This window comes from Physeter macrocephalus, chromosome 9, assembly GCF_002837175.3.
Source record: "Physeter macrocephalus isolate SW-GA chromosome 9, ASM283717v5, whole genome shotgun sequence".
NCBI lineage: Eukaryota > Metazoa > Chordata > Mammalia > Artiodactyla > Physeteridae > Physeter > Physeter macrocephalus.
Genome location: NC_041222.1, coordinates 100,098,800 through 100,126,108, shown reverse-complemented (window position 1 = coordinate 100,126,108; position 27,309 = coordinate 100,098,800). Strand labels below are relative to the sequence as shown.

General features: G+C 50.4%; 1 protein-coding gene across 1 annotated transcript in view; it reads left to right on the top strand.

The window, feature by feature from the left end:
• Positions 1-14,197, top strand: part of XKR6 (XK related 6) — a 276,374-nt gene extending 262,177 nt beyond the window's left edge. The window contains exon 3 of the mRNA XM_024130858.1: positions 13,181-14,197. Coding sequence (XP_023986626.1) covers positions 13,181-14,145 — 965 coding nt within the window. The 3' untranslated portion in view covers positions 14,146-14,197. The remainder of the gene's footprint in view (positions 1-13,180) is intronic.
• Positions 14,198-27,309: the final 13,112 nt, after the last annotated feature.

The window sequence follows — 27,309 nt, the reverse complement described above, 5'->3', positions numbered from 1 at the left end:
GGTTCTCGTTTGTAAACCATGGATCGTAACTCCTGCCTCAGAGGGGTTTTGTCAGGAGCAAGTGAAATACATTTGTTTCTGTCACAAAGGGGGCCCCCTGGCAATCACCCTTCCGAGGCCCGCATCGCCGCCCTGCTCAGCAGGGCTCTGGCTGGGCGACGTCACCTGCTTGGCAGCTCGGCTTCCTTCCCCAGGCTGCCCGCCTGAGCTGCCGTGGAGCTCCACAGCGGTCTGAGAGCCCTCCCCAGCCTCCCGGCACAGTCCCTTCCAGGGCTCCAGGGGCCGCTCCTCCTGGCTAACCAGGCCAGGACCGTGGAGAGTGCTGGTTCCAGCCCAGCGCAGTGCCGAGGGCGCAGCAGCAGCGGCGAGGTCAGCCTGCGATGGCCAGTTTCGCGCCTCTGTCCTCCCCGTTTCTCCCGCTTCTCCCTCCTCCCCGCCCTTCAGTCCCTGGTGCAGGAGTGGGCGGGGCCCCTGCCCTTGGCCCAAGCCCTTCTTCTCCCAGGATTTCTCTTGCGGTGGTCAGATCGTGCGGTGGCCTGTCAGGGAGACGCAGAGCCAGTTGGCTGGAGGAGCAGTTCGCGGGGGAGGAGGGGGGATGTGACAGGAGAAAAGGTGGGAACTCCAGCTGTGGGTGCCGGCTTCCAGCCACCCCCCTTGCCCGTTAATTTGGCTGGGATCTCTGACGCATCACTTAACCTCTCTGAGCCTTGGTTTCTCCTTTTTAAGTTGGGAATAATCGTACCTGCCGTAATCTACTCAGAGGGGATGGGTGGGGACCCTGTGAGATTAGAGGGGAAGCCACCTGGGGACTAGGGGTAAGGGTTACACATGCGGTTACTTTGTGTCTCGGGTGAGGGAATGACTTTGGGGTTTAGATTAAATTACATCATTGTAGCTTAGAATCCCAGCAGGACCCTCCTCTCCCCCAACTTACAAACCTGGAATCCCAGGGCCCTGCAAGGTGAGATTGAGCTGGAGATGCTCTTGCCCCCGGCTGCAGGTCTGCTTCTCTCTTGGGAGGGCATGATTGCATGAGAAAATCAGTTAGGTTAGGCCTTTGTCAAAATATTATAGGTAAGTCTGACGGTCAATGATAATACATCACACAGGCTCCCTGAAACACATCTGCACTGAGCACGCCTGGCCCTGTGCTAGCCTCTGGGGGAACAGAGGTGAGCCAGGCAGGTGGGTCTCTGCCCTTCGGGGGCCTACATTTTAGTGGAGACAGGCAATAACTAGTAATGCATGAATAATACCATTTCAAATATAATTGAGTCTATATATGTGTGTATGGGGGAATAGAACATGTAGGCACATCTTTAGTGCCATAGAATACTGTATATGTACACTCTATATGTTCACCATGTATGTACATTGCACTATATACATTCTCTGTCTCTGTCTGTCTCTCTCTGTCTATATATACACTATATATAGATATATAAATACACTATATATAGATATATAAATATATAGTATAGTATGTAAATACATCAAAGATGTACATATATCAACTATATATTGAATATTCCAAATCCATGTGTTTACTCATGGGTCACAAACAATAAACTAAGGCCCAGTCTGCTTGTACCAAAGCCCATGCTTTCCAGGGCATCTCACGGCCTCTGTTAAAATGCAGTCAGTCCGGGAGCATCAGGGCATTGAGACTGGTTGGCTGTTAGCTCCTCAGTGAGGGTGGATTTGCTGGAACTTTCCAGGGATAGCAGACGGATTTCTTCACGGTGTGCTTCAGGCCCACCAGGATCCAGGCATCCGCGAGGCTTGTGCCAGACCAGCTGAGTGGCTGACATTTGTTCTAGACTCTCTAAAGTTTGCCTTTATCTGGTTGGCTGTGAAGATGGTATTTTGATAGCTCTGACAGCATCTTAGAAAGAAGAGGCAACCGAATCAGAGGGCTGGATTTAGCTTTCCTCCTGCCCGGTCCTTTAAATACCAGTATTTGACCTTGAAGCTCCTTGCGAGGGGGGCTGTTGCCTTCCCCCGTGTTCCCAGAGTGACCGTCAACACATGGTCAGCTGCTCAGAAGGGACTCACAGTCCAGGTATCAGACCGCAGAGATGCTGTTCTCATGACCTCTCCCGGGGTCACCGGTCTGCGCCCCAAGGGCCCCTTTCAGGATATTGAGCACTTCTCAGGAGGAACTCTAGAAAGCCTGAATCTCCAGCTGTTTGACACATGCAGGTTCACAGTTTGTTTTTAACTTGAGAACATTGAGGAAATAGGAATAGGAACCCCATCACAGGGTTTCTCATTCTCAGCACTAGTATATCTGGGGCCAAATCATTTGCCATGTATTGGGGAGCTATCCTGTGCTCTGCAGAATATTTAGCAGCGTCCCTGGTTCCTGCCCACGAGATGCCCATAGCGCCCTCACCCCGAGCTGTGACAACCAAGAAAGTCTGCCAGATGTCCTGGGGGTGGGGGGCGATGGGGGAACGTAACATTCCCATTGAGGACCTTTGCCCTGCTATTAAAATGGGTGATTGTGGGTGGTGTTGGCTGAATGTGGCCCCTCAGGATGTCCACTTCCTAATCCCCTGATCCTATACGTGGCACTTTATGCAAAAAGGACTATGCAGATGTGATTAATTTAAGGATTTTGAGATGGGAGATTATTCTGGATTATCCAGCTGTATCTGATATAATCAGAGGGGTCCTTGTAAGAAGGAGACAAAGGATCAGCGGGACAGAAGGCGATGTAACAAATGGAAGAGTCGAAGATGCTATGTTGCTGGCTTTGAAGAGGAAGGAAGGGGCCGTGAGCCAAGGGATGCAGGGAATGCAGCTCTGGATGCTGGAAAAGGCAAGGACACAGCTTTTCTCCTGGAGCCTACAGAGTGAGCCCAAACCTCTGACACCTTGGATTGGGACCAATAAAACCCATTTCAGACTCTGACTTCCGAACTGTCAGATAATAAATCTGTGCTGTTTTAAGCCACTAAATTTGTGATAATTCGTTCCAGCAGCCATAGGACACTGATATAGCGGGGAAGGTGGCTTTCTTTAATTAAGCAATTGAAGCTAGCTGTTTACAAGACGTGGTCAGGACATCAACAGCAAGGTTCTCTGGGGTTTGCATTTGTGACTTTGCTTGGGAAAGTGTATCTGTGCAGGTGACACATTTGTTGGGTGACAACTCTGCACCAGGCATGGGGATTACAGGAATGGATAAGCCAGTTTTTCTACCCTCAAGAATAAATGTTAGTTCTGTCCTCAGGGAAGTCACAGTTAAGGGAGAAAGACAACAGTCAGCAGAAAATGTGACTATAAAATAGTGGCCATCGAGGAGAAATGCACAGGATGATGTGGAGAGTGCAGAGGTGGTACCAGTGCATCCTGGGGGAGTCAGAAGGGGGTCCCGGGAGGAGGCGGTGCTGACCTCAGCCCCGGAGGATGAGCAAGAAAGGGGGGAAGGATGACACGAGCAAGGGCCAAGGGGCTTGAGACAACAGAGCATGCGTATGGGGGTCTGTATCTCTACTCACACCCGCTCATAGGTGGGCATCGTGCTTTGCCAAGTGCCAGGCACTGAGCTAAACACTTGCATAGCCGTTTGTCTTTTGATCCTTACAGTAACCTCATGAAGAGCATTCAGTTATTGTTGCCTTTTTACAGGTGAGCAAACAGGCCCGATGCCCAGCATAACTTGACAGCAGGGTGGCAGAATCTAGCCTGGTTCCAGAGCACACACTCAGAACCACGGTGCTCTCCTGCCTCTGTGAGTGGGTTGATATCGCTAGATCCTGACCACAGGCCTGGGAGCAGGGCCCAGACACAGAGCTCTTGGGCACCATGAGTGGGAGCTTGGATTTGAGCCCATGGGACAAGGGAATTACTGGTGGCTTGAGCCTTGTAACCCCAGGCCATGGGGGACTTCGGAGCTGGAGATACTGGGTTTGAAGCTCCCTCTCCAACAGTTTGCTAATGTTGTAACTGTTTTAAAAGACAGGTTTTGTTGTTATTTAGGCATCTCAAGGGCAACAGATCAGGAGACAACTGCCCTTGAAAAGATCGTTTGTTACTCACAGATCCCAAGAGGAGAGGGCATGCCACACCATGGGGTGGGGGGCCACCTGGGGAAGCACCAGCGTCCGTCCACAGGCGGAGGAAGTGAGGGGAAAATGTGGGCAAGAGCCTTTATTGTGGTTTCCCAGGGAAGGAATGAGTGAGGCAGGGGAAGCAGGCTTAGCATAGGCTAGTCTGAATAATTTCAGGAGGCTCTGGGGCACAGCGCTGTCCCTAGTTGTCTGGTACCTGGCCCTGGGGTGATCAGAACAGGGGGATAGTGGCCCAGAGTGTCAGAGCCCAATAAAGGAAGTGTGCGTTCTGGACTGGTTGGCTTGCATATGAAAAGCCCTTGTGGTTTGCTATTTTGAGGCATTTGCTAAACCTAGGAGGGGCAGTCCCTCCAGGATCAGCGAGACCCCAAAGGGCAAACCATCAGAATAAAAGGACATGCTTCACGCAGTAAGTAGACAAATCCTTTAACCTCTCTGCGCCTTGATCTCCTCTCCTATAAAATGGGACACCAGTAGACACTTCAGGGGGTTATTGTCAGGATTAAACGAAATAACTTATGCAAAGTATCTGGCATAATGCCTGTTGCATTGGGAACATTCATTGACTGTTATTCCTCTTCATCTCTGTCTTGTACCCTCAAGGTTTCCTTCTAAAGGACACAGGCATAAATGGAGGCTCCCGGGGAATTCCCCTTTCCCGCCTTTGGGGAGAACGGTGGGAGGGAAGGTGGCTGGTGGGTCACAGACCCCTTTCCCTATGGGCCCCTTGGAGAATCAAAGGACAGCTGTGGACCGTCTCGTGAGAAAAATACCCACACGGTTTTGCACATAGTTTCAGAAGGACCTGACCAATTGCTGCGCTGCCCTTGGGGGCTCACATGCATCACGGTACGTACGAACTTAAGGAAAAAGGGAACGAGTAAGAGAGAAAGTGTATGGAGGTGGTGGGAGATGCTAAGGTGGGAAATTAAGCCTGGAAGGTGAGGGAGGCATTGGGGGTTGCAGCTTTCAGTGTGCTGCCCAGCGATGGCCTGGCTGAGAGGCCGAGCTCTGGTAAAGGCCTTAGTGAGGTGACACTTGGGGACCTGGGGAAGGGCCCCCAAGGTGGAGGACAGAGCCAGCGCACATGCCCTGAGGCGGGACTATGCCTGGACCACATGGGACAGAGGGGGAGCAAGGAGCTGGCGTGAGGTGACCTTGGAGCAGGAAGGGGCCGTCTCACGTAGGGCCCAGGATGAAGGCCTGGTGCCATGAGAGGGACTCAGGTTTGAGGTCATCGGAGAAGGGAAGTGGTGAAGGGCGTGGCTGGGGACTCGATGGCATACACTTGTAACTCCAGGCAGTGTCACGAGGGGCCCTACGGGCCTTATAAGGACCACGGCATTAACCCTGAGCAAAGCGGTGTGTCGGTAGGAGAGGCCGGCCGCGCCGGCTTTAGAGGCCAGAACCATTTCCCTGGCTTAAAACAACTTTGGTCCATTTCTCGCTGCTGCGCGTCTGTCACAGGTCACTGCGGCGGGGGTGAGGGAGCACGCCCTTCCTCCTGGATGTGACACACACACGATTCTGCTCATGTGCCGGTGGCTGGGACAGGCCACAGGCACAGCTGAGTTCAGCAGGGCAGCAAGGCATATCCTCCCTGGGAAAAGGTTGAAAGTCAGGCACCGCTGACAGGCTGCCATGCCTGGGAGGCCACGAGGAGAGACGTACCTCAGCTTAGTCACTTTGGCGGAATTGCGAGCGGCCTGTCGGGACAAGGGCGGATGCAGGGAAACCCGCTAGGGGGTCCCCCCAACAATCTGGGCAAGAGAGATGAAAAAGAGGTGTCACCACCTCTGCACTTACTGGCAGGCTCAGGGAGGGCCCTCCAGGGTGGGTCCACGGCTTTGCAGGCCTACCAATGGGCCATCGGTGCTCACAGAGATGATCAGAGGGGCTCGATAACCAAATTGGTAAGAAATTGATGTATAAACCTGAATGCTAATTCCTTCACTTGTGGATGGGAAGACATACCTTTCCAGTGATTCGAAAGAGAATCTGAGTTTTGGAGTTAGGTAGCCTGTGTTCAAATCCCGGTCCTGTGATTTCTTAACTACTTGATATGGAAAAGTGGCTTAGACTGTGAGCCTTCATCTCCGCATCTTAAAATCAGCCTCAGATACATTTATAGGGAAGAAGGATCCGGCTAAGGGGTGTCACGGCATAGAGTCTGGGCCAAGGCAGCTGTTCAGTAGAGGGGGTATTATTGTTATTGAAACTTATTAGAGGTTAGCAGGTGACATAGTGAGCCTGAATTCAGAGCCGATAAAGAGATTTGTCACAGAAACCATGGTAAGACAGTGCTCTGTAACAGAGACTACTGCTGTGGTGGCCAGATTTGAATTCTTTGCCCCTTGGACCATCTCCCTAATGTTAAGGAGCATTTTCTTCAGCCAGGGTATGGTATAATTTCTCAGATGTCAGCTTTCCTGAAGTATTCCAATCCTCCCTTCCTTCTCCCTATGTTGACACCTCGCCACTCTGACTGGCCTTGGGTTTTTTCAGACTGCCTCAGCCACCGGTGTGTCTGTCCTGAGGGTTTCATCCACAGGGATGGAAGCCATCTTTTATTTTGACCCTTCCTAAAGGTCAGTCTGGAAATGTCAGGAGTGTCTTAAGGTGACCCCGTGTGGTAACCTCACGGGGGGATCACACTCTCTCCAAACACAGAAATGGGACCAAAGTGAATATGTCAGTGCTTGCAGAAGTCTACTGCTCGAAGAAAACTGTTAGACCTTAAATTATTTACTGTGGATGTATTTTCAGTGTAAGTTGAAAAAGGAGATTGATTTCTTTGTTGCTGCCACGTCAGACTTACAGAACATAATTCTGACTGATCGCCAGGCAGTGCATCTGATTTGCTTGGAAGTGTGGAGGAGAGCATCATGAGGCTCCTCTAATTTGCAACAATGTTCAGCAAGCTTAAGGGGTGTGCTGGTAAATGCTTAACAACCAGTTCTTAGCAGGGTTGGAAGGAACCCTAATTTGTAGCGTTTACCAATTTCTGTGGTGTAAATATTCCCACGACACCTACTTCAGGCCTCTCACATGACATCAGCCAGCCCACAAAATTCCTGCCAATCTGGCGGTTGGATCTCGGAAGCCAGGATGACTGGCCCCAGCACACAGACCGTGAGTGAGGAGTGAGATAATCCCGGGGGTCGGTGGTCGCACTCTTGCTTACTCCTGTGTAACCTTGGCCAAGTCACTTGACGTCTCTGAGCCTGGTTCACAGATGGCCTCCTTGAGGCTGGTTTCCTTTCCCTGGTGGCCCGGGTAGGAAAGTACCTTTGTAAGATCACTCCCTTGCTGTGTCTCCTGGGTGGAGGTTAGTGCAGGAGACAGGCAGTGATGCTTAGAGAGCTGTGCCCACAGCTGCCTTATCTTTTCCTGAGAGCATTTCTAAGCACAGACTGGGCTTTTTTAAAATGTAGGAAGATGGGTGAAGTTTGATGGGTAGAAAGAGAAGAATTGCCCGTCTAATAGGAGCTCAATCTGGAGAAAATAGACAGTGGAAATTAGACGAGCAGGTGGTGGAGTCCCCCAAACCTTCGCTTCAGCGGTAAGGGGGGAGGAAGTGAGGGCTGAGAGAAGCAGACGTTGACCTGGACGTGTGGGTAGACAAACAGCAACCTGAGCCTGTTTCTTGGTTTGGGGAATCTCTGGGGGACCCGCCCATGGGGGTACAATGCCATGTAAATTAGGTGAGTCGGAACGGGAGTGTGGCCACGTCCACATCTCTTAACTTCAGACTCAGTCTCCTCATCTGTAAAATGAGGATACCGGCCCAGCAGGGGAAGGATGCCATAAGTGGGGACTAGCTAATGGTCAAGCGTGAAAGACAGAGTAGACCCAAGTGACAGACGTCAGGGTCCGGGGGAGGTGCGTGGACCCAGTCCTCCGAGTGCCACGCTGAGGAATTGCTTGTCAGCCTCACCGAGAGCTCTCGGTTGTGACTCGGGGGTCAGGAGTGAAGGGAGGTGGGTGAGTTAAGGGAGCCAGGAGGTTACCCTCGGGAAGGTTGGAGAAGGGACGGGAGAGGCGGGATCTCACGGCAGAGGGTGCAGGGTCCAGGGAGCTGTTCTTTGTAAGCGGCGGCACTTGCCCACGGAGACACGCTGATAGGAGGGATCTGGGAGCTGGGAGTCTGCACAGCTGACTTCCTGCCCCTGCTCTGCTCTGCTCAGCGCGCCATCCAGTCCCTCCTCCTTGAGTGTTTTCCAGTGTGTGATTGAGCGGTGGGACCAGAAGGGAGCTCTTTGTGGCAGAAGGGAGAACAGGGCAGCTGGTGACAGGGCCGGGCATTCACCGCCCCCGCTCTGGGAAACAAAGTCCAGCAGTGGACCCCGCTCGCCCTGGCTCACAAAGAGCCCTGGGGCCAATCCAGGCGCCCCTGCGGCTTCTCAGAGACTCCTTGAACCCGCAAGCAGCGTTCTCCCGGCGAGACTCTCTCGCGATTTGGTTTCTCCTCAAGTCCCCTTTCTGGCTCCCATTCACTGGGCCCCAGTGCTGCTCTGCTCTGGTCCATCCGGGTCATGGCCCTGCTTCTTCCTGCCAGACTGCAGCCTGCCTACCTCCCCCTGATGACGGCCCTCCTGCCGCCCTGGTCCCTCGCACGGCATCACACCTTTCCTCCTGGCGCCTCCGCACCATCCGCTCCCCACCCCTCTCTGATTTTAGGGTCCCGACCTTCCCCCAGACACCCTGTCACTCTGCTTCTCTCGTGGTGGGACATCCACACTCATTCTTTGCTTTGTTCCCCAACTGGCAACAGTTCAACTGACAGTGACCCTTGGATATTGCAGGGACACCACCAAATTGGTGGTGATGGTGACTCCCCAGAGGACTGCCCCTCCTTGGTCAACGGCCTCCAACTGCATCCGTTGGTCATAAGGTGTGGACATCCTGTTTCTGGAAACCTTAGCCCCCGGGTCTGGTGATCAGAGCCCCAAGGCCCCTGTCCCCAGCCTTTCTCAGGGGGCGGCCCCCACGAGGCTCTGGCTTAGTGACTTCCCCGATGGTGGGGCTGAACCTGGGTCACCCAGTGGGCCGGCTGCAATCCCCCCTTCCTGGTCTGCAGCAGGAAAAGCGAGCAAGCCGTGAAGGTCGCTGCCCAGAGCTCGTCACAGCCGAACGTGGAGTGTTTTACAATTTCCAGTCTGATCTTTGCAGTGCAGAAAATGATGGAGCTGTAAGTGAGAGGAATCATAAATGTGCCCAAGCCTGTCTGAGAATTTCACTGGGGGCCACGAGGCTGCTTCCACAGCCGGTTGCTGTGGTCTTGGGGTCTTGACCAGGATAATGCATTGACTTTTGGGTTGACCTCGGGCCAGACAGAAATCTTCCAACTGAGCCACTGCAGGAGGAAAACCCTGCACTTCCTCCCTCTGTAATAATATACGCTGCAGGCCTTTGAAGATTAATCACTTAACAGAGGGAAAGTGATCTCAGTTCATTCTGCTGGAGTCATCTCTTTCTTTGTGGCTTGAACGTTACTTTCCTGAGGAAGGTGGAAGAGAATTCAAATTTGGTTTTTAGCTCCATAATCAGGGGCCTCTCTCAGATACCTGTAGGTACTACACCTCCCGTCCACTCTTGGCAAAAGATTCAAATCCTTTGTACCCGGAGTGCCCAGTCCCTTCTAAGGCTAAATCTGGAGGGTCCATTAGCACAGTGGCTACTTTCAAGGCCATGGAGTCTGAGTTTGAATTCCAATTCTACTTCTTGATAGAAATATGATTTTTGAAGAATATCTTGTTCACCCAAAAAACGGAATTGGAAAGCTGTATTAGTTTGCTAGGGCTGCTGTCATAAAATATCACAGACTAGGTGGCTAAAACAACAGAAATGTATTGTCTCACAGCTCTGGAGGCTGGAAGTCCAAGATCAAGTGTCGGCAGGGTTGATTTCTCCTGAGGCTTCTCTCCTTGACTTGCAAACGGCCGTCTTCTTGCTGTGTCCTCACGTGGTCTTTCCTCTGTGAGCACATCCCAGGCATCTCTGTGGGCCCAAGTGATCTGTTCTCATAAGGACAATAGTCATTAGGGTGGATTAGGGCCACGCTAATGATCTCGTGTTACCTTAATTGCCTCTTTAAAGGCCCTATCTCCAAATGCAGTCACATAGTAAGGTCCTGGGGGTTAGGGCTTCAACATAAGAATTTGGGAGTGGGAGAGGTGGGGACATTGCCCATAACAAGTGCCTACATCACAGGGTTCTTCTAAATAAGATACATGCTCAGTGAATCATGGTGTGTGGTTTCTCTGGGATAGCCTCTGTTTCCTGTTGGATGCGTGGGTCTGAAGTGGGTGGTCTGTGAAGCTCCAGAGGATATAACGTTTGGCGATCTACAACTTCACCATGTCGGGAACAGATGAGGCAGAGAGGTAAGACGGGAGCTGGACATCAGCCAGCCCACAGGCCCCCGGCCGAGTGTCAGCTCTCAGTCCTCCATGTGACTGTCTCCCGAGCCCCCCTTGTAATTTAGCAGTGATGTCTTGTGACGTTTGGGGAACATTCATACCACATCCTAGAGAGAACTTCCAGAAGCGCTGACCGTGGACCGAGGCAGTGTGTGCGTCGGCTCAGAGGGGAGTGATTTCTGCAATACCCTGAAACCACAGGCACGGATCTGGAAGTGGCGTAGGTGACCCAGAAGATAGATTGACGATGAAGGATTGAATTTCGCTTCACCAATGTGGTCAGTGGACGTTTGAATTCCTGTTTGCTCATTTGGGGCATGGATGGGGCTACCATCACAGCACACCGAACAATGAAATCAGGATGGTGACAGCAGAGGGGCTGTCCTGCTTCTGCACCCCAAGTTTGTTCAAGAGCACGCTCAGAGTTAGACTGGATCGGACCACGCTTCGGCAAAAGCTAACTTCTTACTTCACGAGCTTGCGCTTCTCTGCAAACAGGGGAAGTAATACCTTTTGCTTTATTAGAAGAAACAGAAAAACCAAGCCTTCTTTCCATTCAGCTGCTGTAGAGCTCCCCCTGATCACTGAGGGTCGGTAGACCACCTCTGAGATGTATCACTTTTAGCATCAAGAAATGGGTTCACCAGGAGAGGGGTAATCCCACAAAGAAGCTTTCCGAGGATGCTCCAGTGTTGGTAATAAGCCTGGCCCAGACGATCAAGATGACTGCACATTCCCTGCCGTCCAGAAACCTGTAGCCTAAATCACGTGACTCCCAAGGGAACCCATTCCCCTCCCTTCCCCAGCCTCAGAAGAACACGAACACGGGATGCTCTGAAAGGTTAGCATAGCCACTGTGACATGGTCGCAAGAGACCACATGGCTTCAGCAGAGGCTGGTGGAAATGCCCTGTGTGTACAAAGGGCAAAGCAGGACACACATAAGTATTGTGTTCAGAACTTTCCAGAAAAGTGAGAGGAAAATCATCAGGTGTTTTCAAGATTGGCTTCTGTGGAGAAATTGGGATTGTTTCTTCCCTTTTTATTTTCCACGTTGGCTGTGATTATTGCAAAAGCAACACAAACTCATTGTCACAGTTAACCTTCCGGGCTTTTTCTGTGCTCTGCCAACACACTGGTTTTTGGCATCAGACTCTAATGTTCTGCAAGCTGCAAACCGGTGCATCTCCCTGAAATGTTGGAAGGGAGGTGCCGCGTGGGATGGGTGGGGAAGGACAAATGCGTGGGGCGGGGGGGGGAGGGAGTGACAGAGGACTTTGATCCTTCACTGAGGTTCAAGTGGAGAGGTGAGGAGGGGCCGGGGAAAGACCAACAGAAGGCTGGAGCTCTGGGCCAGCTTCATGGGTCCCTTGATGAATGAGGCTCCTGGATCTGACCTTTGGGCTTAAGAGAGAAAGCGACCAGGTCGCTTTGGTGTCAGCCTGGAAGAACGCCGTAGGGGAATCGTGCTCTGGGGTGAAGGTGGGGAGTTTGATTAGGAGATGGTGGCCCATGGGGTAGTGTTCAGGACTCCAGCTGAATTTAGCTGCATTTAATTCTGAAATCTGGGGAGAGAAGAATAACAAAAGAGGCGCTAGATGGACTGAGTGGAGATAATGCTTGAAGGAGCACAGGGGCAAGGGAGTCTTGCTCCAGAGGAGATGGTATGACGATGACTGACTCGTGATTGCCTGCTCATGGGTGGATTTGGAGAGACTCCAGCCACTGTTTATTGTGTTTAGATTTTATTGAGTTACAGATATCACATAGGCAGCGTCATAAATAAAATTGCTCTACCGTCCCTTGGGATCAGACACGTTCACTTGCTCGTTGAGGAGACGTGTAGGTAATGATGTGCAGAGGCCAAAGCTCACCGGGCTGGGCTTGGCACCCCCAAAGCCCAAGGTACACTGCTCATTGCAGGACAGAAGCAGAGAAGGACAGGGCCTCACCAGTCAAGGCCTCAGGGAACCTGGAGCAGTGGCTGATTGGAGAAGGCAACAAGGACTGCGGGGGCCACGAGAGACAAGAGTGAATGAGAAAGCAGTCAGAGAGACACAGGCTATCCCCGGGTCCTTGATCAGGGCGGCCTTAGGGAGTGGATGGGGAAATGCCAGATGGAAGAAGATCCCCTTAAGGGCTCCTTGGCCCTGAGTGAGCTGACGAGAAGGTGAAGGGTGACTCCAGAGCCTTCTCAAAGTAGAACAGTTGTGCAGCTTGGGGCAGTTAGTAAGCTCTCGGTCCTCTCAATCGGTGATCCCTTCTACTGGCTGCCCTGAGAGCACAGCCTGCTAGGAACAAGGACACCGACCCCGCCGGGAGCTTATGATCTCTTACAATAGAACACATGGGGTCCCTCCCTCCCACAGCAGAGGTGATGAGCCAGCCCAGAGGTCCTGGCTCTCCAGCCCCTTGGCAAAGCACGCCAACCTCAGCTTCACTCTTGAGCCGTGGATCTCCAAAAGTTCTGGACTGGGTCGTTGACACTAAAGCTAGGTTTCACAAGCTGTCGGCTTAGGGAGCAGCCGTGGCCTCCAAGTTCGGGTCCTGATTTTGTGTTTCTTTCTCCCTCCTCCTTTAGATCGTGGTGTGTGTGGGCGTCTCCTCAGCGGGCAGCCCTGCTGTGCCCGGCGATTGAGGTCCACGGTTTTGACTGTGTGGGTTTGTGTCTTTCCGGCAGGTGTCTCCTCTGTGACTTCCCTGATGTCCCTGGCTTGGGTGCTAGCCTCCTATCACAAGCTGCTGCGGGACTCCAGGGACGACAAGAAGAGTATGAGCTACAGAGGGGCCCTCATCCACCTCTTCTGGCGCCTCTTCACCATCTCATCCAGAGTTATCTCTTTTGCCCTCTTTGCTTCCATCTTCCAGCTCTACTTCGGGATCTTCGTGGTGGTTCACTGGTGCGCCATGGCCTTCTGGATCATCCATGGCGGAACAGACTTCTGCATGTCCAAGTGGGAGGAGATCCTCTTCAACATGGTGGTAGGGATTGTGTACATTTTCTGCTGGTTTAACGTCAAGGAAGGGCGGACTCGATATCGAATGTTTGCATATTATACGATAGTCTTGACCGAGAATGCTGCCTTGACGTTCCTTTGGTATTTTTACAGAGACCCGGAGACCACTGACTCCTTTGCGGTGCCAGCACTGTGTTGTGTCTTTATTAGCTTTGTGGCTGGGATTGCAGCGATGCTCTTATATTATGGTGTGCTGCATCCCACGGGGCCGCGAGTTAAGATCTTGGCCAGCTCCTGTTGTGCCGAGCTGCTCTGGGGCATCCCTTTGCCCCCCGATGTTGAGCCCGTGGCGCCTGAGACCCCTGGGTACCGGGGGACCCAGGTCACGCCTACCAGAGCCGTAACGGAACAACAGGAGGATCTCACGGCTGACACTTGCTTGCCCGTTTTCCAAGTGAGACCCATGGGGCCCGCTACCCCGTTGGGGCGTCCTTACCTCCCAGAAGGGCCCCTCATTAAGATTGACATGCCAAGAAAGAGATACCCAGCTTGGGATGCTCATTTTGTAGACAGGAGGTTGAGAAGGACTGTTAACATTCTGCAGTATGTCACCCCCGCCGCGGTAGGCATTCGGTATCGAGACGGACCGCTCCTTTACGAGTTGCTGCAGTATGAGTCTTCACTCTAAGAGCATCTTGACCCAGGTTGAGAAGGGGACCTTAAGTTTGGTTTGCGGTAAACACCGCTTGCAAGAAATATAACTCCTCCCTTCCCCCGATACACAGAACTACCACCACCACTACCACCACCACCAATGCTACAAAAAAAAAAAAAAAAAAAAAGAAAATAAGTCACAACCCCTTCAGATAAGCTTTCTTTCCAGTCGCTGTATGTATACAAAGATATTCTCTATGTTTTGTAAGTAAAAACAAAAAGAAAACCTTTCTTTTGTTTTTTACACATAAGTAACAGTATTGAAAAAAATCCCACACTATGGTTCATAAGGTGGAGAAGGAGGAGTTGTCTCCACTCCAAAAGAAAAAACAAAGTTTTATACCTTACACCAAGTGTAGATCATTTACGGGATTGGTGCTGATTGAAAGAACAAAACAAAACAAACACAAACAAACAAACAAACAAAACCTTCGACTGCCTTATGCCCTTAGGTGCTGAGTTTCATTAAGTACTGTCACGTTTTCTCATGCAAAACTCTCTGGTGATTTTTGCACTGGGAGAGGGAAAATTGAACAATCAAATGAAACCGATCTAGAAACGAAACAAAAACCAACCAACAAACAAAACACAAAGCAATCATTCCTCCTATCTGATTATTTGTATTGAAGAAAACAAATTGACCAAAAGCAAAAGCATAGAAACCCCTCCCTCTTTTTGGTTTCTCTCCCCCTTCTCCCGTCCCTGCCTCCAACTTCTCAGCCCCTTCTTGGAGCCAAAGGGCCATTTGAAATTCAGATGGTTGGAAAAGCTCCTTGAAGGCCGACTAGGTGCCATTTTAGCGCTCACCTATTAAGAATCACATTTGTTTCCTGGTGAAAAGCATAATAGAACAAAACAAAAACCACCCTAATAATTCGATAAGAAAAGGAAATTCTAAAGCAAATTAAAGGAGATTTCCATGTATGTAATTAAAGAGAATCAGTAATAATAAAACTCAGCATAGTAGCAAAAAGAATGACATCAATTTAAAGGCACAATACTTAATCAGTGACTGGCAAAAATGATTTGTTCTGTCATTTTAAGGCTGTGAAAGGTATACATTTATCCCATGTGATATTGTGTAAGGCCTCTTCTGTTTCCATTTGGTGGGAAGCCTTAAATTGATCTGGAAAGAATTCTTCATTTTTCGTTTGTGCTTTTTAAAAATAGTAACACAAAGCGGAAAATTAGAACATGAAAAATAAGTTAAATTGTAATAACTGACCCATTTCAAAGACTGTTTGGTGCTTCTGTCTTTCACCATTGTGGTTGGCTGAAAGTTATTCAGCTCACTTGGTGCATCTGGGTTGAGTGGGAAATTTTGTGTGTGTTTGTATAGTGTGTGTGTGTGTGTGTGTGTGTGTGTGTGTGTGCCCATAGCACACGTGTGTGTGTGTGTGTGTGGTGTGTGTGTGTGTGTGTGTGTGTGTGTGTGTGTGTGTCTGCTGCAAGGTCTTGCCAGAAATGTAGAAAAAACAATATAAGACAGACTCTGGGTATCGCTGAGGTGGAGTGTAAGGGGCTGGGAAGTGGAGAGCAGGGGGAGGGCATGTTGCTTTACCTTGAGCCCCTGTATGATGGCAAGAGTCACACCAGCAGCATACTCTGGGTCTTAGAGGCCGTGTCATTTGGGTGAAGATTTGGTTCAATTATTTATTTCCTCATTGTACCAAGTTGAATTTCTGGAGGTGTTGCGAGTATGTTCAACCATTTTTTAAATGTTATTTTTCAAAGTATTGCTCTTGTAAGGAATATTCTGTTCTAGGGCATCGTTTCAATCCCATCTTATCTCTACTTGGGCACCAAAAAAAAAAAAAAAAAAAAAAAAAAAAGGAAAAGAAAAAAATCACAAAAAGAAAAAAAATCTCCACAAAAAAGATATTATATATATAAGTCTCTCTATATATACACACAATATTTTTATGTAAAAATACTGTTAGTCTTTGTTGTGTGTAGCTGCGATTTTTTTTCTTAATTCCAGATATAACTGTTTAGGGTGCAAGACCTCTCATTGAACTACTCTTAAGAGAGGTTCAAACACTGAGGAATTTTTTTTTTTTTTTATGTTTGTGGGGTTCTTTTAAAAATATATATTATTCAAAGAGGTTTCTCCTTTCCTCCCTTCATTGTTTATCTAAACCTGTAAAAAAGAAAGCAAAACAAAAAAGCCCCACAAATTTTAAATTTCAGTTGGGTTGTAAAACTGGATTCTCCTTTCTTTGTTCAGACCCCTTTGATTTCCTTGATTATTGCTAAATTTGCAGTGCCGTCCTGTCCCCTCCCTCCCCCAACGTGGCTGTCCCCTCGGGGTCTCCCTGGCAGCGGGACGGAGGGCGGAGGAGGGGCAGGAGGGCACGTCCAGGAAGCACTCCGCACAGAGCACACCCAGGCGTGGCGAGGACCAGCCCTGCCGGCCTGTCCCCACCCATCTGAGGGCTGGGGCCCCTCAGCGATTAATTGGGAGTTCCAATCTGGTCAGAGGTGCTTTTCCTTTTTATTCTGCTTCCCTACCAAGGGCTTAGCTCGTGGCTTACTCTGCAGAGGCTGGAGGAGGTGAGGCCGTTTGAGTGGTCCTTGATGCCGTCCCCCGTGCATCCCTCTGGGACCTCGGCCACTTGGACTTGTTTGTTCTTAGGTTTAGTTCCTTTCTCTTTTCCATTTCGGCGCGGTCACGGACTTTAATTTGCCACCTCTGTTTTACTAGTACACATTGAGTGTGCACGTGCCCGCGTGCGTGTGTTTACATGCAGCTGAGAAAACTGCTGACGTCCGTGGCCCTGGAGCGCCAAAAGTCGGGGTGACTCAGGGAGGGCTCTCTGGAGCCTTAGCCACGGGCAACAGAGTTGAAGACCACAGGATGTTTCAGGAAGCCTTTCTTTCCACCTGCGTCGGGCTGGGCTCCGCGGGACTCAGGCAGGAGGGCGCCCTGCTCCCCTGACATGCTTTTCCCCACCCCCTTCATTGTGCCACAGCCTTTCCTAAGGGTGAAAACACGCATCTATGGACAGCAGCAGGGAAGTCCGGTTCTGCAAAGAGACAGGGCAAGGAACAAAAGTCAAGAAAGAAGTAAAGAACATGGGAGGCTGGGAGGGAGGAGGGAAACATAAAGTTTTCATCTGTCCTCTTACCCCATGAGAGGTGGTGGCCTCCGCCCACCCCAGGAATCCCATGTTAATCAGCGTTTGCCTGACCCCTGTCGAACCCTTAAGGGCATTGAGGCACCAGCTCATGCTGCCCCAGCTGCTCCCCCAAGGGAACGCCTAAGATGTTTAAAAAAAAGAAAAATCTCTGGGCCCACTTCTTGCCCAGAAATTCCTGATGAAAACTAATGAACAAGCTCCAGTATTTAGTTCTGGTAGGAGATAAGCACACTGTGCCAGGAGCTAGAGAAGAAAATAGGAAACTATCTTTCCTTATTGCATCCCCATCAGATAGGCCCACAATCTCCCACAGAAAATCTGGCCCTTCTTTTCATTCTCAGAAAAGAATGAAGAATGAAGATGGTGGCATCTCTAAAATCAGGCTGATTTTGTTAGCATCATTTCTGTAAGCTCTTTTTCTCCCTTGCTCAGTAGCCCCTGCGTGAAACCTCAGTCCCCTCAGATAACATCAAGGCAGTGTCCCCTGAGCTCACTGTCACAGGCCTGTGACACCCCGAACGAGAGCTAAGAGGATTTAAATTCATCAGGTGAGCCCCAATGACCTTACCCACCCCCAGAGTTTCTCGTTTCTCCAACACATTCCTCCACTCTGTCTCCAGAAGGTTCCCCTTGTTCTGCGGGGTCAGACTTGTCCCAGCAGGCAGGGGGCCGGGAGTGCTGTGGAGGGCAGGCTCCATCTCTCTTGGTGGCACATGCTGCCGGCATGTCCCTCTTCAGTCAAGAAAGACAGTACTTTCTTACGGCCTGGGGGCCCCTTCATCCCTCCCAGATCCCCCAAACTCCACCTCCCCAGGCACAAAGTCACCCCAGACACCCGGAGGCCTCACCCATCCCCTCAATAGCCACAGCCCCTTTGAGTCCCAGGGTGGTTTAAAAAAGTACAAACACCTGTCTGGACCGTGGTCCTGAGGGTGGCCCACAGGCCTCAGACGCTGTCCCAATAGAAGCCTTATTCTCAGGAAGAAAAATCTATAGGTTCTTAAAAAGCACCGAATGACATCATTTTCCCCATTCTCCCTCTGCTTTTATCCCCTCCCATACGGTCACAGGGGCAGGAGAAGAGGTTTCCGGTGCCGATCTTGGCCAGAGGCTCTCTGGACGGGCGTGGCCTCACTGTATGCACCGAGGCTGCCCTCACCACGGTGTTGACAGGCCCTCTGCGGGAGGCAGACTTCCTCTTTCCCTTTCTGTTCTGCTCCTCGCTCCTGGGCGTTGGGAGAGCTCTAACGAGCCCCAGGCCCTGATGCCCCCAGACCGTAGCAAAATTTTGTTTCTCCATTACCTAGGAACAGAGGGAAGGAGAGGACAGCGCTGTGCAGGCTCAGAGCCTTCGGGCTGGAGGAGAGGGTGTCAGGCCCTAAACTGAAGGGGGCTGGGGCGTACTCTACACACAGCCTCCACACCCTCCTGTTCCTGGCTCTCAGATGGGGAGGGGGGTCGGTTCCCTAGCGTTCGCTTGGCCCACATGACGGCATTGTCTTTGCCAAGGAAAGTGGCTCCTTACTCAGAGTGAGCCCTTTTGAGGCCTCGGATGTATGATGGCAGCAGCTGGGAAGGGGGGGGGGTGGTCTTCGTGAAGGGTACACTCCTTGTGCACATTCATTTGATTTTCTCATCAAAAAACTAAAATCTGTTATTTCTTTACCAAACTGAAAAATATTAAAATAACACTACCAGATTTGGCGTGGGGAAGGGGGTCCATATCTGGAGAGTGGGAGGAGAAGATGGCTTATTGCAACGACTTTCCCCTGATTCCAGTGATAGTCCCAGTATAGACCGGCAAACGGCCAGGGAAATCTCGAAGAGCTCAGGGGAGACCGGGAGGAGCCTCTGCATGGGGGGAAAGGGGAGGACACAGAGGGCAGACTCATCCCCAGGGCCCGCATCTGCCTTAGACATAGCAGTTCTGCTCATTTCGTTCTCAAACATTGATCGAGCGCTAGATTCTGTCTGGCAGCCTTCCTCGTGAAGCACACACAGGTGTCCTATAGGAAGTGAATCTAAATCAACATCAGCTCCTGTTATTAAAGCCCAGACATGCATGAAATCTCTTCACCCAACACTGGCCACTGTTGTACAAACATTACAGTCACACACACGGCACAGAAACAAACATTCCATCCAGATAAGCCACATTCCGTTCTCATCCACAGCTTGACCTCCTGGACATGGAAATTGCAGTGGTCAGCCTATCGCAGGCTACAAAACCATAAGCTCGTAAATCAGCGTGTCCCTGTCCCAGTTGCAAAGCCTGTGAAAAGGCCATCCCGCCTTCTCAGAGATTTTTTTTCGAAGCCTCTCCCTGGGGGAAAAAGATGATGCTTAGTCTCATTTCCTGCAGTGGCAACCCAAGCCTCTTTCTCACCTATCCTGAGCTATTTTAAAGGTTTCGTTTCTTGCTTGAAACACTGCGTCTTATGCTATTGGCCAAATATCAAAAGACAAGGGCACTGCCTTGATCTGCCTGCAGCTTTATTCCTCTGCCTGCCTCGTTCTGTCTGCCTTACTTGACTCTCCCGGGCACCATCTGCTTCTTCCCCTCCTCCTGGGAAGGAGCTGTGCCTTCTTATTCCCTGTACCTTTCCGTGTAGTGGCTGGCAGGACAAGGCTGGTATGTGTTGGAGCCAAAGGTCGGGAGTCCTATCCATGGCAGCTCCTGAAGGCAGCAGACGGACACCGTGGGAGTTCTCCCTGCACACAGCCAACACTTTGTGTCAAGGGCTAAGAATAGACCAAATCGGAAATGAGCAGGCAGGACCTCAGGGGCTCCTGCCCTGGTGTGCCCCATCCCATGCAGAACAGTGTGCATGCCCCCATGGGAGCCGCCCGCCCTTGCCAGTCCCTAACACGGATCGCAAGACTCCACACCAGAAACTGAAGTCAGTCAGCTCACTCGTGCTCTTCCGGGAGGGTCCGCTCCCAAAATACATCCTCAGACCAAGGAGAACAAAGGAATAACTTCCTCTGGATATAGCGCCAAGTGGTCATCCAGCAAACATCTCTCTAGAAGCGGCCTTTGGCCATTTGACACGGTGGATGCAGACACCTGGTCACCTAGTAGATGAACTCCCTTGGTCGGTTTCTCCATCCTCGCCATGGCTCTGGGGTCCTCGGGCTAGAGTGGGGCTGGGAGATTTGTGTCAGCTGTAGACCTCCTAGAAGCTCATCTCTAGACCCAGAAAGATCAGGAAATAGCACAGGCTGATTCAGGGTCTGCACTGTGATCGTGGATAACTCACTTCACCTCTCGGTGCCTTGGTTTCTCCATCTGTAAAGTGGAGAGAAAGAAGGCCAGCTTCTTTCTCTCCTGCTCAGGGATGCTGTGGGGATTCAGTCATTATTGCCTGTAGCGGAGGCATCATATAAGGAATAGTGGTGGGCTCGTTACTTGGGAAGCGGAACCACAGAAAGGTAGCGTGTTTTCTGGGTGCAGGGGCACCTGGAAGCTCCCAGGACAAGCAGCACGGCTGGACAGGGAAAAGTCTCACGTACCCGTAGTTCTTAGATACTTCACAGCACTGTGAACCCAGCACAGTGGGACTCCGGTTAGGCAACCGGCAGTCCCCTGGCTCAAGCCGGCCCCTCGTAATTCTAAAACCAAATGTCCTGATGTTAATTTTTCCTAAAGTATTGGAGAATATAGGGACGGATCAATTTGAAGACTGATATTCATCAAGCTTTGGGCAGACAAGAGAATGGGTGAATTTGGAGAGTATTTGGAGATTGTTTTTAAGGTGGTTGAAAGCTCTTTAGGAAATAGCTCTCACTTTTGTTCTTCCTTACAATCTTTTTCAACATCGAGGCTCCTCTCATCAAACGGACTGGCCTTCTCTTTGCCTCTCTGCAGAATACAGAAACAAAACCTTGTTTTTGTTTTTTTCTTAAATCCCTGCAGCTAAAATGTGGGTCCCAATGTTGGGTTTTAATCATTCCCTGGTGTGCTTTGAGTGGAGCCTGCAGGCAAAGATTCAGAGACAAACAGGGGTTGGTGGATATATCACTAATGGTTTTTATCCAAATCCAGGTATTTTTTCCCTCATCATTTGAATTGGAAACGTTCAGTTGAGTTTTTCTTTCCTTTTTTTTTCTTTTTTTTTTTTCCTTTTTACTATGGGGTGGCTATTATCAATTCAACTATTAAGATACCCTTTGGGCAAGAAAACAGACCCATCCTAAGGACCACCATGTGTGATACTTCTTAGGGTCTAAACCAGAGTGAGGGCAGGTAGGAGCAGTGGAGAACGACACCGGCACTCTGGGAGGGCCAGCTGTAACACTGATTTTCTGTTGGCTCTGAGAACCTTCTTGGAGAGGAAAATTCTAGAAGCTTCACCATTTGTAGCTCAGTCAGTCTGGCTCTGGCTCTGGGCCTTTCCTGGGAGTTCAGGTGTGTTCTCATGTAAAAATTCTCACCCCCCCAAAAAAAAAAAAAAAAAAAGGCACCTCCTGAGCCTGTCCTAAAGGTCCAGGTACCGCTGCAAAGCCTCCTGCCCTTTGTGCAGCTCTGACGAGAGCTCCTTTCCCACCTGCTCTGACTCTGCTCTCCAAAATTAATATTATTGTTTTGACAGCACAAGGGACCAGATCATAGGTTGGAATTCAATAATGACTTCTGTTTGATTTTGTATCTGATCGTTCTGTGGATAGGCCAAATCGTGCTGGGATTATTTCTTTCCACAAGCATTTCTGATGGTAACCAGGAGGAAGGAATAAATGAGACGTCCGTTCTCATCGGCACTCCTCTTTTGACCGGGATGGATGGCGGACGAACTGTATGGCATTTATGAACGAGGACTTCGAAGATGGCCACGTGGAACCACAGAGAACAAAATGACTCAGTAGATGTGCAGGAAGAGTGATAAAGAAGAGGAGGGTTCCCAGAAGTACGTGGAAAGAAAAGAGCGGCCACCATCTAATCGCTACTTCCTACGCACTCTGGGGCAGAAATATCAAGGCATATTCTTTTCAAAAGGAGGAAATTGATTTTATGGAGTGACGTATTTAAGCGTTCTTGTTTCAGTAAAGGCTCAGAGAAAGCATCTATGGGAAGGAAAGGCATGCTCTCATGAACAGATCATGTCATTGGAAGTAAAAACCGAGGACTCTATCCTTCTGCAGACCTAAGTGAAGTCACTCTTGGGGCCAAATTCTCTTTCTGTAAAATGAGAAGAGTATTACTTACTTACCTCACAGGGGTGTTGTGAGGATAAAGTCATTAATGTCTGGGAAAGCACTCTGAGGATAAAAGTATTACTATTGTCAAGTTTGCTTCCTATTTAAAATCCTTTTAAACATTCATTGAGCACCTGTTGTGTGCAAGGCGCCATCTGGGTGCCGTGGAGAAAGGGGAAGACGATCTAGCTCCTTCTCTCTTTTTTGATTAACGAATATTTTAAAACAATACAAGAGGACAGAATTAACAGAGTTTTCTCCATGTGGGTCAGGAAAGATGTTCTCTGTCTTTCTACCCCAAAAAGGCTACTCTCCTTTTTTTCCCAAGCATTTGGGCAAGAAGGGAGAGCTATAAATCTTCCATCAGAGAATGCTCTTCTGAGAAGCAAACAAATGTTGGTTACTCTTCTCCCTTTGGGGGAAAATGAAGGCAAATCTCAGTGAGCGCGTCCTGTGACCAGCAGATGAGGTTCCATTGTTTCTGTCATTCCTCTGGGCTCAGCTTCAGTTTACCATAGCCTTCATCTTCTCTCTCCAGAGCCAGAGGACGGTTGCTTATGCTGTGCTGGAATAGCTGGGTGCTTTTTGGTCGGTTTGTGTCCTTGGAGAGTCTGGTACACTGTTGTTTGCTGGAAAGTCTTGGCTTCCAAAGACAAGGGTCTTCGCTAGAAAACAAATCAAAACATGTGACTGCCTTTTTTCTTTGGTGGTGGCAGCAGGGTGGGGGAATTTTGAGCTCCTTAGCTGCCTCACATAAGATGAAAGAAACCTTTTTAAATTTCACCTTTGTTTTTCCATGTGCAAAGTTCTTCCCTTCCAAAACACACTCAAGGAATCAAGTCTGGATTCTGAAATAATCTAAAATATAGCACATCTCAATTTATCTCTCCAGTGCTGTGCCCAAGGTTCACTAGTTTCTACAAAGAGCCAAAACCACCGACTGAGCTGAGCAGGTTGGAAATCTAGCCCCAAATCGAAGCTTCTGGAAGTGCCCCCAGTCCCCTGTAGTTTTAGGAATGCTCTTTCAATATCACTAGGGCTGTCTCCCTGAATCCTCAGAAATCTTCGTGCCCCAGAAAGAACATTCTCAGAGCTCAGCGGGGCTTCTTCTGTGTCTTAGAACCAGAGTGAAGCCACTCGTTACTCTGAAAAGTATGATATGATGCCAGTCTTTAGGGAAAGAAGAGAATTACTTTCTCTGCCTTTCAGAGGAAAGAGGGAACAAAGAGAAAGGGAAGGTTATTAGGTTTGAAAAGTGGCTCTTTTGTGGCTGAGAAAAGCTGTGGGACTCAGTGGTCCACAGTGGTCCCCTCTACCTTGGATGCGGGGTTGGGGGAGCCCCGTGTGAGTTGCTTCAGGAACCCAAGGTAGTACGGGGGCTCTGGGTCCTTTCCTTCCGACCCAGGACCTGAGGAAAGGATGTCTTCAGCTTTGGCTCTGCCTGGCCCCAGATCATCTTGCGCTGCTGGCCGCCTCTCTGCCCTTCGCTAGCCCGTGCTCCTGGCCGCTCCCAAACCCGGCGTTGCTTCCAAAAGACCTTCTTTCCACGAGGCCAGTCCTACGCGCACACAGCTCCCGGGTGGGGCCGCTTGTCCGGGCTCAGCCCCTTCAGCCTCTCCCTGGCCTGGACGCCTCCACCGATGCGTGCTTCCGCTAACCGCGCAGGACTCGGAGCTGTGGCCCCAGCCTCTCCACTGGCCAGCCTGCCTGAGGTCAAGGACAGGCTCCCTCTCTTCCTTCATTTAAATACATACGCCTTTAAAAGGCACGGCCCTGGGTCCCAGCAGAGACGAGCGAGCTGGAGGGTGGGAGAGAGGGGCTGATTGTGTTACTTAAACAGCCTGGGACACTCTCCAATAACTTAGGAGGCCAACTTGGGCCTCCAAGTGAAAATGCAAATTTTCTCAGTCCCTGGGCTATCTAGGGCATCCTCTCATGAAAATAACAAAAAGCCTTTGTGCAAATGATAGCTCACAGCTCGGTAGGGTCCCCTCCAGCCTCACAGGGGAGGCTGTCTTCCTCCTTACCGAGGGCTTCATTTTATTTGTTTGGCATTACAGTGATTATGAAATGCTTGAGAGAGAGAGTGGACACATAAGCTATGAGGTGATCTGAGATGTTGTGATTATGGTGAACTGTGCAGAAGTGAGGGGCCTGATTGAAGTCCATGATCATATAACTGCATTGTAAGCTTCTTAATCACATAGGGATACATAAATATGCCAATCTTGGGCATGTATACGGATATATATACACAGACACGTGTGTCTGTGTATATATATATGCACACACACACACACACATATTTGTATATGTCATTTTCTTAAAGGGCTTAGAAAGTTGCTCTAACAGGGTATTTTGATGTTAGGGCTCTTGCCGGACTTGAAATAGCCCTAGCCTAGGTGGGCTTTTCTTTCTCCCGGCCGGGGCCGTGAAGGCGCCCCTGGGCTGGGATGTGCCTACGTCCGCTCCACCTGGGACGGGAAGCGGGTCTCCAGAGCAGCCCAGAGACTCTGGGCTGCAGCTCACTGAAGAGCTCCCCACTTTTGAGAATTCAGATCGCACCTAGGAACTCTGGCCGTTAGCACGGCGGTCATCAGAGCGGAAGGAGAGGGAGGCACAGGTGGACAAGGAAGGTGGGAAGTTACTGCTTGGAGCCCGGGCAGCACTAGATGTCCTTCGGCCACCAGCGTCTCTGGCCACTGAAACTCACGCCTGACGGGTGTGGTCGTGCAGTGTGAGTATCTGCAGATGGTGTGAGGCTGCCTAGTGAAGCCCCCAGCGACTCGGGGAATGTGACCCCCTTTCTGGCGACTCTAACAGAGACATTTCAGAGCAATCGCCCTTAGGAGGCAGAACCGACTTCGGAACCGGGCCACATCCCTCCCCAATGCAGTGACAGTCCCAAGTCTGGGGACAGACCTGGGAAGAAACAGGTGTACACGGAGTGGAAAAGTCACTCGAATTCCCTCCCTCTCAGGTGACAGGATGCATGTGACCCAAAGTGCCAGGGGATGTGGCGATGCTGGAAGGGTCCTTCCACAGAGGGGAAAAGAGCTTTGGGGGTTACCGGGAGGGAAAAGGTGCTGAACTTGTGCTTTGCGTCACAAGCCTCTCTTGACCTGCATCCTGTTCTGAGGTTTCTCCTCTGACTGGAAGAGTGAGGGAAGCCAGGGGTGGAGCCATGTCCTAAGAATGTCTGGGATCCAGACAGGAGCTGCCCCCCAAAACACCTGTGTCAGGTGGGAGAAAGTCCACAGGGTCTGAACAAGACCCCTGGAAACCTTTTCAAGCCCACTCCAGAGGAGCAGCTTTTGGGGTCCCCTCCCCTGACCTGTCACATGTGCATGTCTGTGCCTCCCGACCCCCGGTGGTGTGGCACGCTGCCAGCTGCTGCAGACCACCACGCCAGGAGCATGCGTGACACCTCCTCCCCCAGTTTTTTGTCCCTTTATCCCCAGCACCAGTCCCCAGTGTATAATAGTTCCATTATCTTTTTCCCTGCACGGACTCTTGTGACAAGACGTGTTTCCAAGAAGCCTGTTTTCTATTGGTGTTACAGGGAGGGAAACGCGGAGGTGGGACCCAGGAATATGGGAGTACCGTCCTGGAGGGACTAATGTGGCTTTTTTCTTTTACTTAAAAAAAATGTGCACATTCGAAGAAAATACATGAGCAGGAAAGGGAAGGGAGGGAGGGAGCGAAGGAAGGAGGGAGGGAAGAGAAGGAAGGAAGGAGGGAGGGAGGGAGGGAGGGAAGAGGGAGAGAGGGAGGAGGAGAGAGGGCAAAGACAGAAAGAGCAAAAAGAGGAAGAAAGAGAAATAGACTGGCATCAAGTCCCTGCCATCTCTTAGCATCTGCAGGTTGTCACTGTGGTTTGGCAGCTGTTGGAGCTTCTCAGCGTTCCGCTTCTGTGTATGCCTGGGAGACAGGCCACAGAATCGTGGCTCTGGCCTTGCTGAGCTCACCCTGCAGGGATGTTTGGGCACCTCTGGGCTCACCTGGTCACTGGCTCTCCCAACCCATCTGCCTGGTGAGGGGAGGCCGCCTGCAGGGTCAAAAGGCTGGAATCCAATCTCTCTTCCCCAGATAATGGTTAATTTTTAGGACGTTTTCTTACAGTTGCTTAGTTTTTCTTGGATAGTTTTCTACCAATCATTCTTCCAATTTTAACCCCAATGAAGCTGATGACTGGCTAACTGACTCTTTATAGAGCAAAGCTATTTGAAATTCTCAGGTAATTCAAAGCTTTGAGTGCATAATATTTGTAATTTTCCCTAAAGGGCTAACAAAATATTCTCTTCGCTACTCTTGAGTGTGAGCTGGGTCTGAGAAACTGGTTTGGATGTGTATTTGAGGGTTTGAAGGAAGCAGAGTCATAAACACCATTCATTTTGAGATTCCACCTATCGCTGCCCCCATCCCCCCACTGAACAAATGATCAGACATGCATCTAGAAAAGGAACGTTCTAGAACTTGGCAATTCCAATCGGATGATGAGTGCCCTAGTCCCTCTTGTCTCGCCGAGGTGGGAGTTTGCCGCAGGACTTTAGTCATCCTGAGACTCGCCTTTGCATCCCGCTGGGAGTCTTTTCTTCCCCCCTTCTCCTGTATCTCATCTTCATCATCAGTTCCTCCGTTTCATGAAGCAGCTGGGTGACTAAATACAGCTTCCACCGCTCAGACCATGCCTTCCTTTACTCTTGAGTCTGCTGCTGTTAAAGATAACTTACAGTGAACTCTAGGCTGAAGATTAAGCCTATCAGCTGAACCTCCCGAATACAGCAGGTTTATGGCCACCTTGC